The sequence below is a fragment of the Urocampus carinirostris genome, chromosome 5, assembly GCF_059441175.1.
Source record: "Urocampus carinirostris isolate Australia breed hairy pipefish chromosome 5, RoL_Ucar_1.0, whole genome shotgun sequence".
NCBI classification, from domain to species: Eukaryota; Metazoa; Chordata; class Actinopteri; order Syngnathiformes; family Syngnathidae; genus Urocampus; species Urocampus carinirostris.
Window position 1 is genome coordinate 26,870,001 of NC_142353.1, and position 15,565 is coordinate 26,885,565.

Sequence of the window (15,565 nt, forward strand, 5' to 3'; positions counted from 1 at the left end):
GCTTGACACATGCTAAAGTTTTGAGTTCTCATGACTCGAACTTCAATTCACATTTAAATGCACGCTCCTGTTTTAAATTCTGGAAGCACAGTTGTTTCAGAACTTGGTGAAAAAATACTGCAATTTCCAATTGTCCTGGAAGTAGTGGACCTCACACTCAACTTTCCTTTTTTATTTATAGTCGCCAGGTCAGAAATGAAAGGTTGCACGGTGACGAGTGGTTAGCGTGTGTCCAGCACAGTTCTGAGATCATGAGATCGAACCTTCCTTTGTGGAGTTTGCATGTTCTCTCCGTGCTTGCGTGGGTTTCCTCCAGGCACTCCGGTTTCCTCCCAAATTCCCCAAAACATGCATGTCAGGTTTAGTGGTCCAAATTAAGTGTGAATGAGCGAGTAAGTTGCGTGTCTCTGTCTGCGACTGGCTGGCAACCAGTTCAGGGTGTCCCCTGCCCACTGCCCGGAGATAGCTGGGATGGGCTCCAGCACCCCCGCGACCCTACTGAGGATAAGCGGTGCAGATAATGGATGGATGGATGTCAGAAATGGGAATGTGGCCAAAGAGCTACTGCCACCATGTGGTGAAAGGGTGAATTGATCTATGAAAAATGCAGTGGGCCAGTAAAAATGTGATCATGGGCCATATCTGGCCCGTGGGCTGGACTTTGGACACGGGCTGCTGTTACTAATTACAGGCTGTTTAGGAGTGTTTACACATAAAGAACACACGTACATCGGTATGATTCTCCAGAAGCCGGATGTTATCAGTTATCAGTTTCAATAGGGAAAACAGTTAGAGTATCTGTGTTTTTGTGTCTTCTCACCATGTCCTCGTCCTTTCCCTTCACTTTGTACGTCTTCCACGTCTTCCCGTCCTCGCTGTAAGCCACTTTGTATGACTTGACATACTCGGCGCTGCCGATTCGCTTTGCACCCTGGGTAATCAGACCCGTCACCCTCATCCGTCTCTGCAGGTTAATCTGTAGCGAAAAGAAAAAGAGAAAGGAAAAAAAACAAATCAGGCAAATGGCAGAAGTGACAAACTTGCCGATGCAAGTCATCGGAATCAATCGGGTTTCTCGATCAAGGTTTACCGGCGCCATCCGTCTTATTGGCAAAGTCCGAGATAGGATGGAACGTTTAATCAATTCTCTCGTTGCGGAACCGAATGGAATATCTCTGTGCCGGCTGCCAATATGGTGCCATGTAAATTGCCAAAGGAAAGGAAAACAATGAAATAAAGGCTTCAATATGTTGTGGAGCACAAGAAGCAGGATTGTTATCGAGGAAGAACCGATCCATTACGCATAATTCTCATCTCTCTCTCTTTCTCTCTCCCTCTCTCTTTATCTTTCTTTCTTTACAATTCTCTTCCTGTCTTTATCTTGTCTTTCTCTCTTTTCTCATTCATCTTTTCTTATTCTCTTTCACTGTTTTTCACATTTTTCTTTCATTTTCTTTAAAAGAAAAATGAAATGATGTCAGAACATGTGCACTGAGTCATATGACAGCTTCAATTTGATTATTTTAAATTACTAAATTGTATTATTCATAACTGGGGGAGTGTTTCTTTTTATTTCCTATTTCCAGTTTGTGAAAAACAAAGGACATTTAGGAGACTGGCAAGAATGATGTGAGCTAAGCTGCTCCACACCTTGCACGCCACATCTTTCTTTCTGTTTTCTTCGTTATCGTGTTTTTCTTTTGTGTTCTTCTCAAATTTCTTCTATGGATTATTTGTCACAAACAGAACAGATGGTTGACCCAAAAGCGAAATGTTTCACAACAAACTCTATTGCGGAAGCTGAGAAGTCAGGTATGGGGAAGCAAGTGCCAGCAATCCGGGGATCGCTGGGTAGGAGGAGCAGGGAGCTCACGGGATCGGAGCGTGGTCGGAAGGTGGGAACGAGTTGAGTAGCTGGGACGGGCGAATGTAGCATGGTCGATGGGCAGAAACGAGTTGAGTAGACGGGACAGGCGATTGGAGCGTGGTGGATGGGGAGAAACGAGTCGAGTGGCCGGGACAGGAGATCAGAGCGTGGTCGGTGGGCAAACACGGGTCGGGTAGCTGGGGCGGGAGATCGGAACGTGGTCGAAGGAAGGAAAAAGTCAGGGAGACAATCGGGAAGCCAGGGGCAGACGAGCAGGATAAAGGTAAGGACGGGACAGACGGCAGCCAGAGTCAAATAGTGCTTGCCTTGCATGTGCGGAGGTTCGCTGACGGACTGACAAGGAGTGAATGGAAGCGTTGCATTTAAATAGGAGGGGAACCAATCAGGCAACGAACAGAAGCTGGCGCCAAACGAGCGGGCACAGGTGAGGGCAATGGGCAATCATGACATGATTAGTAAAGAGAATTTTTTTAATACGAGAGTTTATGTCATTAAAGTTTGTTGACCTTTCAAAAACTGTGAAAATATTTCACTTTAAATGGTTGTGTAGTCATTCTTGAGATTCTATGAAAGGTGTTTCTTCGGTTTTCCTGATAAAATGATCCAGAAGGTATTTGGTGCTCCTTAAATGTTTAAAAGTTTAAAAGAATAAAACATGCCTATTAAATTTACATACTTACTTACAGTGTTATTACTTACAGTGTTATTGTTTACAATATAATGGTACTGTGTACCTGACTTGTTAACCTGACTGCCCATCTTGCACATCTGGTTAGCGTCTCTTCTTGCACTATCGGCACTATGGTAAATAACACAATACAGCTTTATTTATATCTGTACACTGAAGGACACTGAGGGAAACTGTGGGAGTCAGATCCATCGACATTTCGTTCTGTATACACGTGTACTAGAATGACAATAAAGTAGATCTGAATCTGAATCTGAATCTGAAATTTAATTGGTCAATCGATTATTTGTTCAAAAAATTGTTTGAGCACCTGAATTCACATGACATATTCACACTTGAGAATCAAGCCATTTCCAATTATCAATTAGTGCAAAAGGTGTCGTTTTTTTTTTGTTTTGTTTTTTGACCAGATAAGCAGATTGCATAAATTTGGACACATAATACAACACATAAAAGATTGATTTTACAAAACATACCTAGAATATTTTTCAGAGTCTTAAGTAAAAGTCATCAAAAGTAACTGAACAAAAGAAGAAAAGGAAGCGATGTAGTCTTGCCACAAAACTCAGTGCCAACTTGAAAAAACTCTAATCAGCGCAATATCTCAATTATATATAAGGACAGCATTTAGTTGGAGTGACCCTAACTTTCTTTCCCATCCAGGACATTTCTCCTCCCACTGGCCGTCTACCGAGACGTATATTTGGTGGCTAATTAGAAGCCGTGTTCCTAAAAGGCCACTGGCGAGGTAATTGGGGTGATCCTTCACATTTTTAATGAGCACTCAGAAACACACCCCTGACATGAGGGTGCTAATCGTGATGCATATATTTGTTTGAGTGAGCCATCTTTGGAAGCGTCCTGCTGCGAAAGCTTGCTTGCATGACCCAATTTGACAGGAAACATTCGTTATACTGAAGTGCAATTAACCTAAATTTGTCAGTTATATTTTTTTAGGGGGAAGACAGGGATGTGTTTATTTTTTGAATAAAGTAATCTCTCACTACTTCGTGTATCGCTGGTTCACTGCTTTGCTGATTTAGAATTGAATTGTCTTTATTGTTATTGATATCAACGTATTGTGCATTGTGTTATGCACAGTGTAGGGCACTTTGCTTTAAAATAGTTTTGGTTACTCACTACTTGTTGAAAAAAGGTAGAGTTAGTAACTGAATTATACTATGGTAAAAGTAACTCGTTACAGGAGAAAGTAAATATGATCGATACTTTCAAAGAGAAGTTGTATGGATTAGAAATTTTCGGAATAGATACGGAACAAAATTGTAGCTGGAGGCATACAAAAGATCTTCTAATTGAAAGGTGCTAGCCGAGCATTGGCTCAGGAGGTAAAGCGCTCAACTTGGGATCAAGAGGATGCAGGTTTGATTCCCGGCTTCTCCGTGTTACATGTCGAAGTGTCCTTGGGCAGGACACTGTATCCTTAGTGCCCTCGATGAGCAGGTAGTTGCCTTATCGGTTAGTTAGTGTGTAAAAGGAAAGTGCGAAGCACATTGTAAAGTACTTTGGGAGGTCTTCATTGACTTGAAAAGTGCTATTTAATGCAGACCATTTACATTTAACACCGGGTTTACTTGTAAAGATGGTAATACCAACTATTTTTATAGAACCGGCTTTTTCGGCTCGACTCACTCAAAAGTGGTTTCGGGTCAGAAACGGCTCTTCAGGTTGTTTTTGTCGCTTTAATCCCTACACTATTAATCATTATGTAACATTATGCTCGGAATGACTTAAAAAGGGGGGAAAATAAAGGGAAAAATGTGAAAAGAATGAACAAAAGAAAACAAAAAACAATAACAAAAGGAAAAAGGGGGTGAAAAAGTTTGTATATTACACATATGTAGTACTTTATGTTACATATGTAATGTTATCTATGTTATTTCGATGTTTTTATCCGGACTACCAGGGGTTCCGAATTTTTCAGCTCATTACCATAGGTTTTCCTTTGCAATCCCCACCACAGAACGGATTCATTTGATGTACTGGGGTCTACTGTATTTGAAATATCTATTAAAGGTACAGAATTATATTCAAAATCTATTGGCTACTATGTTCAAATGAAGGTACTGTGTGTTGAACTGGGAATAAGTGAAAAAAAAGTTCTTCGACAGAGAAAATAGCAAAGTCTAGACCTCAAAGCAGGGACATTAAATCTTGGCACTGTGACAGGGAAAGCTCGGAAGTCGGTTGGCATGATGATGAGGAAAGATTGTGTGTTCAGAAGACCAGGCGGAGAGGCTAGAAGCTCGGGGGCAGGCTTTAAATTGTTTTTCCACAGTGTAGGTGGGAATATAAATGGAGTAGAGGGGATTCCAGTAAGGGTGAGTAAGTTCGGAATGTTGTGAAAGTGAAAAAGTGTCGGATCGAGTGACGATGCTGAGGGCTAATATCCAGGGAGTTATGTTTAATGTCATTAGCCGTTACGTTCTTTAGCTAGGAGATGAAGAGCAGGAGGAAATTGAGATGGGATTTCGTGAAGGATTTTCGAGCATCATGTGCGGTTAGAGACTTAAGTACGGTAGACCCCCGGGATATGGTGACCCCACCTTATGTCATTTTTACTTTCCGGTGTGAAATACGATGTTTTTCAGCCGCTCTTCATTGAATTCTCCCCACTATACGAAAAGCAGAACAAAATTTATTGCGAGCAGTGCATATGACTTCTCTAAGATGGCTGTTGGCTATCAGTCGACGTCAAATAAAATGCTGGTCCCCAATTGGTTTGCATGATGGCCTCAAGCAAATGGCGACATGCTATTTGCTGATGCTGAGTGAGACTGAAGAATAGGCAAGCTTTATTTACACAGAGCAGCCAACAAAAAAGATAGTGGCTGTCAACAAGCCATAGCTTGCAGCCTTGAGGGTAAAATAAATGGCTTGGGAAGGAAACAGTGGAACAAAAAGGCAAAGATGCCCAAATCATAGTAGTAGAAGGCCAGTGACTCTGGAGAAGTTACTAATGACAGTAGTAGCTAGAGGCAAGCCATAGCCTGCAACCAAGTGAGTAAGATAAGTGAGTAGAGTAGGAAACAGGGGGAAAAAGTTGAAGATGCCTAAATCACAAAAGTCAGCTGTGGAAGCCTACTGATACTAAAGAAGAACGCATGCATTATATGCACGGATCAAACTAACAATAATGGAAGCGGCTATTAGTGAGCCAAGTGTCAAAGATGAGTGGCTAAAGAAGGAAACAATTGAAAATCCCTATACATGGAACTCCTCAGTGGGATGCGAGTGACACTGAGGGTAGAAGGAAGCTTTAATTACTTCAAAGAGCTAATAGTAAAGATAGAAGCACATCAAAGCTTGCAGCAGAGTTGCTAACATATGTGGCCAGAGAATGAACCAGTGGAATTAAAAGTCGAAGATGCCCAAGTCACGGAACTCAGCTGTGCAAGGTGGGTGAAACAGAAGCACGAAGCACGCTTTATTTAAACAAAGCAGCTAATAATAGAGAGTTATCCTTAGCCTTCAGCAGAGTAGCTAACAAAAGTGGCTAGAGAAGGATACAGTGAAAAAAATGAATATGGCTGAATCATGGAAATCAGCAATGGAAGGAAAGTCACACTAAAGGACAAATATACTCTTACGCCAAACGTAAAGCATTTAGCCAAAAACGTTAAATCTTTGTTTCTTGTTATTTGTGTCGCCAATGAAGCTTCTTCCAAATGCCAATTGGGCCTTGTTATGGTATTCTTTCATTACGGGCTTTCTTCTTTCTGCACTTCCACAAAAGGCAGATTAATAATAGTCTTATGCAGACTCTCGCACTTCTGCTGTGTATACCTGCGGGTCATCGATCATAAGCCCCTTGGTTGCTTCTCTGACTAGTTTTCCCCTTGTTTGGGCTGAAGGTTTAGAGTGACACCCAGGTTTTGTTAGGTTTGTACTGGTTTTATGCTGTCTCGATTATGATCTTATTGCTCACACCGTGCTTTGGTAGATGTGTAAAGGTAGCAAAATCTTCTTGTATCCTATTCTTGCTTAAACCTTTTTACAACTTTATCCTGGAGTTTTTTGGTTTTCATAATGCTGTCTGTTATCCGGCCTCAGCTTTCACAGACCTCTGAACTCATCGCAGAGCAAGTGCATTTAAACTGACACCCTGTCATTGTAAGTCATATAAATTGACATTGGATTATTCAAAAGTCAGCAGGGGTCTTCTGGAATCAGTTCTTGAGCTGAGAGACCAGGGGAGCAATATTTTTGCAGCAACTACTTTTTAGTTTTTTTTGCTACAAATATAATAGATAATCTTGAGTTTTTTTGGCATTAAGGTTGAAGCCTGAAATGCGGCAAAATGACAAAAAGTTTTGGGGGGTCGGGGTAATGGGGGTCATAATTTTGCTAGGCACTGTACAGTTACTTTTCATTCATTTGACAATGCCAGTTGAAACACTATTTTACAAATATTGGTCACACCAGCATTTTATTTCCCAAGAGTCTCCCAATGCATTTTTGTGCGAGCTACTTGTAGGAAAGAAGGAAAAAAACATGGCACTGGATGTGCAAAGATAAACAAGAGCGCGAATTGACACAAACAAACATGGCGCTAGCGAGATGCTAGGCTACGCTCTGATGTATTATTCAAAGTCTTTTTCTTTTGCCCTTGATTTGTTGAGGTTCAGAGCTTAACTGACAAGCTACAGCGACAGAATAGCCGGAAGAATGCCATCTGATCACAGAGCAGGTTTTCTCGTCTCTTTTACCTGTCTCACGTTATAAATACAGTCTGCCAAATCATTTTATAATACCAAAGCAGGCCCAGAATAATCCCGAAGCGCCGATGGAATGGTCTGCTCATGTCCCAATTACGTGAACTGGCATGTAGAAACACACAATGCCTCCAGCGTCCTGCTCGATATCCCGCATGACATCATTAAAGGCAAACAAACGGCCTGAATCTTTCATGTTCCGGTCTCCTCGACCTCTACATTTGCCAAGTAACTCGGTTCTCGTTAGTGGGTGGGTTCGACAATAAATCAGCTTTTTTTGTTTTGTCTCATTTGCCTCTAAGTGCCATTTATCTGGATGATAGAGGCATGCTAAATTGTTTGGGTTCTAGAAAGCTGACAGAAACTGAATGGTTATTTGATTTTCTGCTGAAATGCGTACGTATTGTTAAGCTTTTGGGGGTAAAACCATTTTGGTTTGTCACTTTGTACTTCCTCTTGGTATTAATTGTAATCCTTCTTTTTGAGAACCTCCGCCTCCAGTTTCTGCTTCCCCCTAATGGGTCCGTCTCTCTGGCAAAACGTGTGCTGTCCAAAATGTAAAAGGTTCAAAATAATTGGGGACTGTTGTGTTGTGATTAGACACGCCAGTCCAATTGGGGCTCTCTGGTGGTGGGAGGCGTACCGGACCCTAACATAACTTTCCCTACAAGGGCCGGATACAAAATTGCTGGTTTGCGTTACGACATCATGAAAATCGATTGGCTGAACTACTTGCCACAAAGCTTTTCTCTCTTTTAATTGATTTCAGAATCTTGTATAAGACTTTGCAATTCAGCGATACTATATTATTTTTTCGTTTGTTTTTTTGTTTTTTATTGCATTTATTCATTAAGAGTCTTAAGACTCACAGTGATGCTAAATAGAGAACCAAATATATTATAAGCATGCAAACAAAGTTTGTGATTAGCAAAAAATACAACGAAAGTACACTATAACCATACCATTGCTAAGGACCATAACCAATAAGGTGGCAATTAAAGCTAGGAAATTTTCAAACGAGCATGACAATCCTCCGAAGAACAAGTTTTAAAATAGATTTCATATTCAATCCGCTGCAGTCCTGTACTTCCACCCTCTGCATCCACCTTTTACTCAATTTGACCAGCTAAGTTCACTCCAAAGGTAAATCAAATTTCATTCTCCCTTGGATTTTTTACAGCTGTATTTATTCTTATGCACAAATATTAGTAGAACTTACGATACACTGTTTGATTATTTTTATGTTTTAACTTCTGACACGATCTCATTAGCATAGGTTTCTATCACCTACTATACAGGTCAATGCCGTGTCCCAGGGGTTTACTGTCTCATCAAATCAAATAAATGGCTTTTGGTTTAACAAGACAAATTAATTTAAAAGAAAGTGCATTAACACACCTCAAGTGCCTAAATTAATGTGTAGCATTTTTTTAGGTGTTTAGATCAATTTGTATGTAGCTCGCGTGTTGAAAAGGTTTGAGCACTGCCTTACATTGTGGTGTATTTACCTGAATCCACGGCCATCTGTCGTTTTCAGCGGCTGTCCAGGCATTGACCAGACCTTTTTTGTTGAGGCGTGCAAAGTACGGATACCACTTCTGCAAGCCGAACAAAGCCCTGTGTGTGGAGGATGCTGTTATCTGCTGGTTGGAGATGATGCCGCCTTCCATTCCCAGAGGTCCAGAGCATTCTGTGCAAAAAGACAGCCAGGCATTTGTTGTATTTCAAAAGTATGAAGCGGAGCAAATGTAACATTAGTGTTGGATGCAAGCTCAGTCTGACTCAATGACGTGAACATAACCACAGGACGTGTTTAAAGTGAGGGCAGCAGGACAAAACAAGAAGCTACAAGTTACTGCTTCCAAAACTAAAATACACAGCCAGGGTCATTTTTTTTCACAAAAGGCCATGATGAAGTAAGGTACAATTTTAGCGGTTTGCCTCTTTTTTAAGAAATTCCAAGATATTATTCAATTCCGTTGACATAACCATAATGAGTGGTAAGCAGGACGAGTCAAAAAACAAACGAGCTACTACTTTACGTACTTAAATACACAACAGTGGCTTTTTTATTTTAAAAGTATATAATGATAAAATGTAACATTTATGTTAGACATTAGTCAGCACACTCATGATTGAGATATATTACAACATACAACTCAATTGAGTGAGCTTAACTAAAGTGTGTGAAGCAGCACAAGTCAAGAAACGAAAAAATTACTGCTTCCAAGACTAAAAAATACTGTTTAGTCTGACTTGTCCTATTTGAGAGATTCAGAGATATAACTCGATTACTTTAGCATAACCACAACATGTGGGCAGCAAGATAAGCCGAGAAACAAACAAGCTACTGCTTTTAAGACTAAAATACAGAGCCAGTGTTTTATTTATTTCAAAAGTATGTACCGGTAATAAAAAAACGTAACATTTATGTTGCAGCTTAGTCTCACTTCTCTTTTTGGAGAAACTGTGAGATAAGACGGTTCACCGATCCCTTAACCGCCTGCATTGTCGGGACACCATTGAGGACGCAACTCTGGACAGCTTTTTCTACCACTGTGGGTTCCCGGCCTGTGTTTGAGTTGTGGTAAAGTTGGCACTAGTCCATTCTTTAGTGTTGTCGGCCCAACTTTTTTCAGTCTTCCTCTCCTCCTGCCCCTTTTGACAGTTTGCTGTATCTTGGCCAATCCCTGATGACCTTGTGAAGTGACCACACACTGAAGTTTTCATCCGCGCACAGTTGACAACAGTTCTTTGTAGGGACCGACGTGCCCTCTTATAGTGTTGCGCACCGTTTCATCCGTCACATGGGCTATGTAGCTGATGCCTTGAAGGTTTCTGTATCTCCATGCATTTTCCTTTCCAGCTCCTTCCAGCTCTCTTCTTGTCCCTCCAGATGAGTGTAAGTCTTGTAAGAGCGGCTGTAGTTTGAGCTATTTTGGCCATGATTTCTGGTTCCGATCCCTTTTCTGATGTGACAGCTCCATGATATTTAAAATTGGTGACAAGTTCTAGCTCTCAGGGGTTTATAGTGATGTTTGTGGGGATACTTTTGGGGTTGTTGGTCCTTACTATTTTCTCTGTGCTTATTTCGTCCCATACTGGGTTTATGTCTGGTCTAGGCGATTGACCAGATCGCTTGAGTTAGTGACCCTCAATGCTGACTGAACCTTCATGTTAGTCGAGGGTTTCCATCATGATTCTCTCCAGAATACATTTGGAGAGAGAATGTCTCACACTAAATGTGTGTAAACCACGCTCCAATGGCACCATTGCTCAGTACTGTGTTATTAGCATACAGCTGTTCAATGGTCTGAAGTAGTTTCTTGGCATGTTGTACTTCCGCATGGTGGCCCCCTAGGTGGCTTGCCATAGTCTGCCAAAAACTTTCATGAAATCCTTGGCGACGTCATGGAAGTGCCTTTCGGTGTTGTTTAAATATCTCACTTAGGATTTGCAGATTAGAAACCTGCCTGTTCTAGGATGTTTTTAACCTGTGGTTTCAGTTTGTTCAATTACGTTAGCATCCAGCTATCAGCCACTTAGCCCAAGTGACAAACGAAAGGGTGCGCAATGCCATCAGAGGGCATACCCTAGGAAGAATTGTTGTCAACTGTGCGCAGACGGAACCTCAGTCGTATGGTCACATCACAAGATCATCAGGAATGACCAAGACAATTCTCCAGGGCACAGTTTAAGGGGGCAGGAGAAGAGGAAGACCAGAAAGGGACTGAGCTGACAACTTTAAGTAATAAACTGGTGCCTACTGTGCCACGACCCAAAAACCGGCATGGAACCATCAACAGTAGAGAAAGCTGTCCAGAGCTGCGTCCTTAATCGTGCCCTGACGACCCATGCGGTTAAGGGATTCGTGAACCATGAACTACAATATGTGCCAATGTTTGAGCAGCAGCACAAGTCAAGAAACGGATGAGATACTGATTCCGAGAGTAGAATACACAGAGAGGGTTTTATTCATTTAAAAAATACATAAGGAGTAACCTTAAAGTTTCTGTATGTAATGTTTTACAACCTTAGTTTGACTTCTCTTGTTTAAGAGATTCCGACATACTACTCATTAACATTTGCATACCCACATCAAGTGTTTAAAGAGTTGGCAGACGGACAAATCGCAAAACCAACAAGCAATCGCGTCAAAAAACTAATATATAGAGCTTAGTCTGACTTGCCTTATGTGACAGATTCCCGGATATAACCAACACACGTGAGCAAAGCCACTTTGGTGGGTAGAAGCACAAGTTAATGAACCAACTATTCCTTTAAAAACAAAAATACACAGCAAGAGTTTATTTATTTCAAAAGTATATGATGTAAAGAAAACACAACTTTTTTGTGAGAGCTTAGTCTGACTCTTCTTACTCAAGAGATTCCGAGATGTAACTCAATTAACTTAGCATAACCACAAGGCGTGGACAGCAACACAAGAAATGAACAAGCTACTACTTCCAAGACTAAAATATTGATCTCCTTTTTCTTTCTCTTTAAACACCTTGTTTTGCCCGCTCAAATTGCATTCCTTTAAGACCCCTATCTCTGTTTTAAAGGGCCTTAAGCAACAGATCGATACAACGCCGAGCGCAGACCACATAAATGTGTGAAAAGTGCGTTTCAGAGCGCAATGTTAAGTAACTGAAAAGTAATAAACACAAGTTATAAAAGGACTGTGAAGGTAGAGTCATAAATAGCATTATAAATGAGTAAAATGTTTTACTTTGTTATACTCAATTTTAATCATCTCTATGGTCTGCATTTATATAGCGCTTTTCAAGTCACTGAAGACATCCTGAAGCCCTTCACAATGTGCTTCACATTCACTCATTCAAAACCACAAACACTCACCTCTAGAGGAGAATGATATCTAGCGTCACCCTATTGACATCACTCATGGGCACCTCACATACTACGCCACAGTTGTCAAACAGGCGGCCCGCGGGCCATATCAGGCCCGCTAAGGGATTGAATCCGGCCCGCGAGACAACACTCAGAGAAGTGCAAGAAAAAAACAAGCTGTAGGTTGAAATATGTCGACTTTATGATGCCAAAGCCAGGTGCCTCTCACAAAGGCACTGTACTTGTATTTATTTCTCTCTCTCTCTCTCTCTCTCTCTCTCTCTCTCTCTCTCTCTCTCTCTCTCTCTCTCTCTCTTTTCCACCCCTTTTCTCCCACTCTGTCTCTGTCTCTTTCACTCTCTGTGTCTCTCTTTTTCTCTTCCTTTGTTGCTCTTTCTCTCTTTGTGTTTTTTAACCTCTTTTGCTCTAACTTCCTCTTTTCCGTTTCTCTCTTTTCTCTTTCTCTCTTCATACCCTTTGCGCTTTATTTTCTCTTTTCTCTCCTTCTGTCTTTCTATTTCTCTTGGGATTTCTTTCTTCCTCTCCCATTCTTTTCCCCCTCTCACACGACTTTTTATCTTTTGTTTCACACGCTCTCTCAGTCTTTCTCTTTTTCTTTGTCCCGCCCTCTCTCCTTTTTCCTCCCTCTTTCTCTTATTTCTTTATGTCTTTTCTTTCTCTTTAATCTCCTAGTCCGGCCCGCGACAGAATGTTTGTTCTATCGTGTGGCCCCCGAGTTAAAATGAGTTTGACACCCCTGTTCTACGCCTACACTATCTCCAGCGCACAAAGAACTTTGACATTTTCTTTTGTTTAATATCTCGTGTATCCATGTAAAGTGTAAAGAAGAGGCGAGCAGTTTCTTTTGAAATTAAAGTGGAGTAAGGAAGAGTGATCTGGTTGAGAAAATGGTCGAAACACTTTTTTTGACACTTTTACCACAGAGGAGGACCTCTTAAAGCCCATCTTCCAAAAGTTAGTTAAACGTAACTTTAATTATTTTTATAGAGCATTTTATTTTATGAAATATTTATTTTTTAGTACACAACAATACAGGTTACTTATACAAGCCTTAAACATACTTTTAAACCTTAAACAAAATATAGCACTGAAGTAACTTACAAATAAATTCAACTTACAAACGATCTTCCGAACCTATCTCGTTCGTAAATTGTGCAGCGTCTGTATATCTATATAAATTACAGCAACAACACCTCCCACCTTTCAGCCACCAACTCTTAACGGTGTGGCCGCCAGCCGTCTATCAGATGGGGCCCCCCGGAACAACCCCCCTCACCCCCCGAGCATCCGTCAACCCCGGCATGGCAAAAACGGCAGCACGGTGACAGCTGAATCCATCCCACGACCTCCAGCCTAAATAAATTAGCAGAGCGCTACTAATGAGCACATAGCAGATGGAAGGGACGGATGAAATAATAATAACGACATCCGGCAAAAAGGCGGAAGGTGTCGATGAGGGGATTAACATGTGACACGAGAGGCTGAAGAAAACACACCTGCCGTTTTTCAAGCTTGAACGCCGCTTAAAAGTTGCAGGGGACCTGATCAACTGTCATAGAATTAGAATTCAATAAACTATTGGGTTCGATATACAACCGAGCTCAAATGCCCTTTCTATTTGGTCTCCTTTGTTCGCTGCTTTACTATTTCTTCATTCGCTCCTTTGTTTCTTTTTTTGTTCCTTGCTTTGTTCCCCTTTTTCTTTGTATCTTTTTGCTTGTTCCTTTGTTTCTTTGTTCCTTCGTTCCTCCGTCCCTTCATTTGTTTATTTGTCCGTTCCTTTGTTTGTTCCTTTGTTCGTGCCTTGGTTCGTTCCTTAATTTGTTCCTTCATTCCATTCTTTCTTTGTTTCAATACACTCATGTTGTCATGATCTGTCAATTGCCCTCACCTGTGCTCACTCTTTCAACCCCAGCTCCCACTCGTTCCCTAATTAGTCCTCCTATTTAAGCACCTCTTTCTCGTCCACTCCTTGTCAGTCCGTCAGCGAACCTTCGCACAAACAAGGCTCCCGTTCTGTTCCCGACCTGTTCCTGTATCCTGCACGTCTGTCGCTGGCTTCCCGATCATCTCCGGTTACCAAAATTGTTCCTATTTCTAAACAAGCTCCATCTCCCGTCTCGGCTGCCCAACGTACTTCCTTCCAATCTTTGACCACGCTCTGTTCTTCCGTCCCGGCTGCCCGACTTGTTCTGATCTCCAACCATGCTCCATTCTCCCATCCCGGCTGCCCGACTTGCTTCCGATCCCCGACCACGCTTCGTTCGTGAGGGCTTCCTACTCCTCCTGCCCAGCGAGCACCCGATCGCTGTTGTTTTTTCCTCTCACCCTGACTTCTCTCAATAAAACATTATGTGAAACTTTACGCATTTGGGTCCACTGCTTTTTCTAGTCGTGACACACGTGCTCTTATTTATTTATTTGTTTAATTTTGTGTCTCTGTTAATTTGTTTTTCTGCATGTGTTAATTCATAAATATATTCAATTATTTATCCATGAATTGATGGATTTAATTTTATTTCATTCTATATTAATTTTATTTGCTTATCGCACGCAACCCCATGGTGCGGATGGCCAGGGTCAATTCCAGCCACTGCAGCCTTACTGTGCAGAGCTTGCATGTTCTCCCCCTAATTGTCTATGTATTCATTTGTATTTTTAAAAATTATTTTATTGTTTTTTTTGTTTGAGTGGGATTGCCAGACACACTCGAGCTAACCTTTAATTTAGTCTCCCACAAATCCAAAATATCATGTGCTCTGGGAGCAGAGATCTGGGAAAGTGAAACGTAACCACTGGAAGAAAGCTGTATATATTCTAATAGAGCCGAATCATATCTCCTCCCCCCTGTGACAGGCAACACCTGCAAAATCTTCCCAAGGAAACGCTTGCCGGCACGTCAGATCGAAAAAGCCGATGATTCTATTTGTGAGTCGCCCTGCAACCACAGAACAATAATCCTAATCTGCTCCGTGAGTGAGTCTGCAAAATCCTCCCAAAGAGCATAAACAACACGACGAGTTGCTTTTGAGTCTTATGAGTCGTCAATTTATTGTCATTACTTTAAGTTTTGGCGCTATTTAATAACCAATTTATTTTATGCCTTAAATTCATAGTGTTTATATCCTAGGGGGCAGAGTGGTTTAGAATAGTTATGAAGCCTTTGCATTATGAGCAGAATACACTACAAAAGCCCAAATAGTACCATCCATCCATCCATTATCTGCACCGCTTACCCTCAGCAGGGTCGCGGGGGTGCTGGAGCCTATCCCAGCTATCTTCGGGCAGTGGGAAGGGGACACCCTGAACTGGTCGCCAGCCAGTCGCAGGGCACACAGAGACAGACAATTCACTCTCTCATTCACAGGTAGGGACAATTTGGAC

General features: G+C 41.5%; 1 protein-coding gene across 1 annotated transcript in view; it reads right to left on the minus strand.

Annotated features, from left to right (window-relative positions):
- The window catches only part of edil3a (EGF like and discoidin domains 3a), a 132,439-nt gene that overhangs the window by 45,398 nt on the left and 71,476 nt on the right, over positions 1 to 15,565 (minus strand). The window contains exons 4-5 of the mRNA XM_088336362.1: positions 8,818 to 8,999; positions 821 to 976 (exon numbers count right to left, since the gene is read on the minus strand). Coding sequence (XP_088192488.1) covers positions 821 to 976; positions 8,818 to 8,999 — 338 coding nt within the window. The remainder of the gene's footprint in view (positions 1 to 820; positions 977 to 8,817; positions 9,000 to 15,565) is intronic.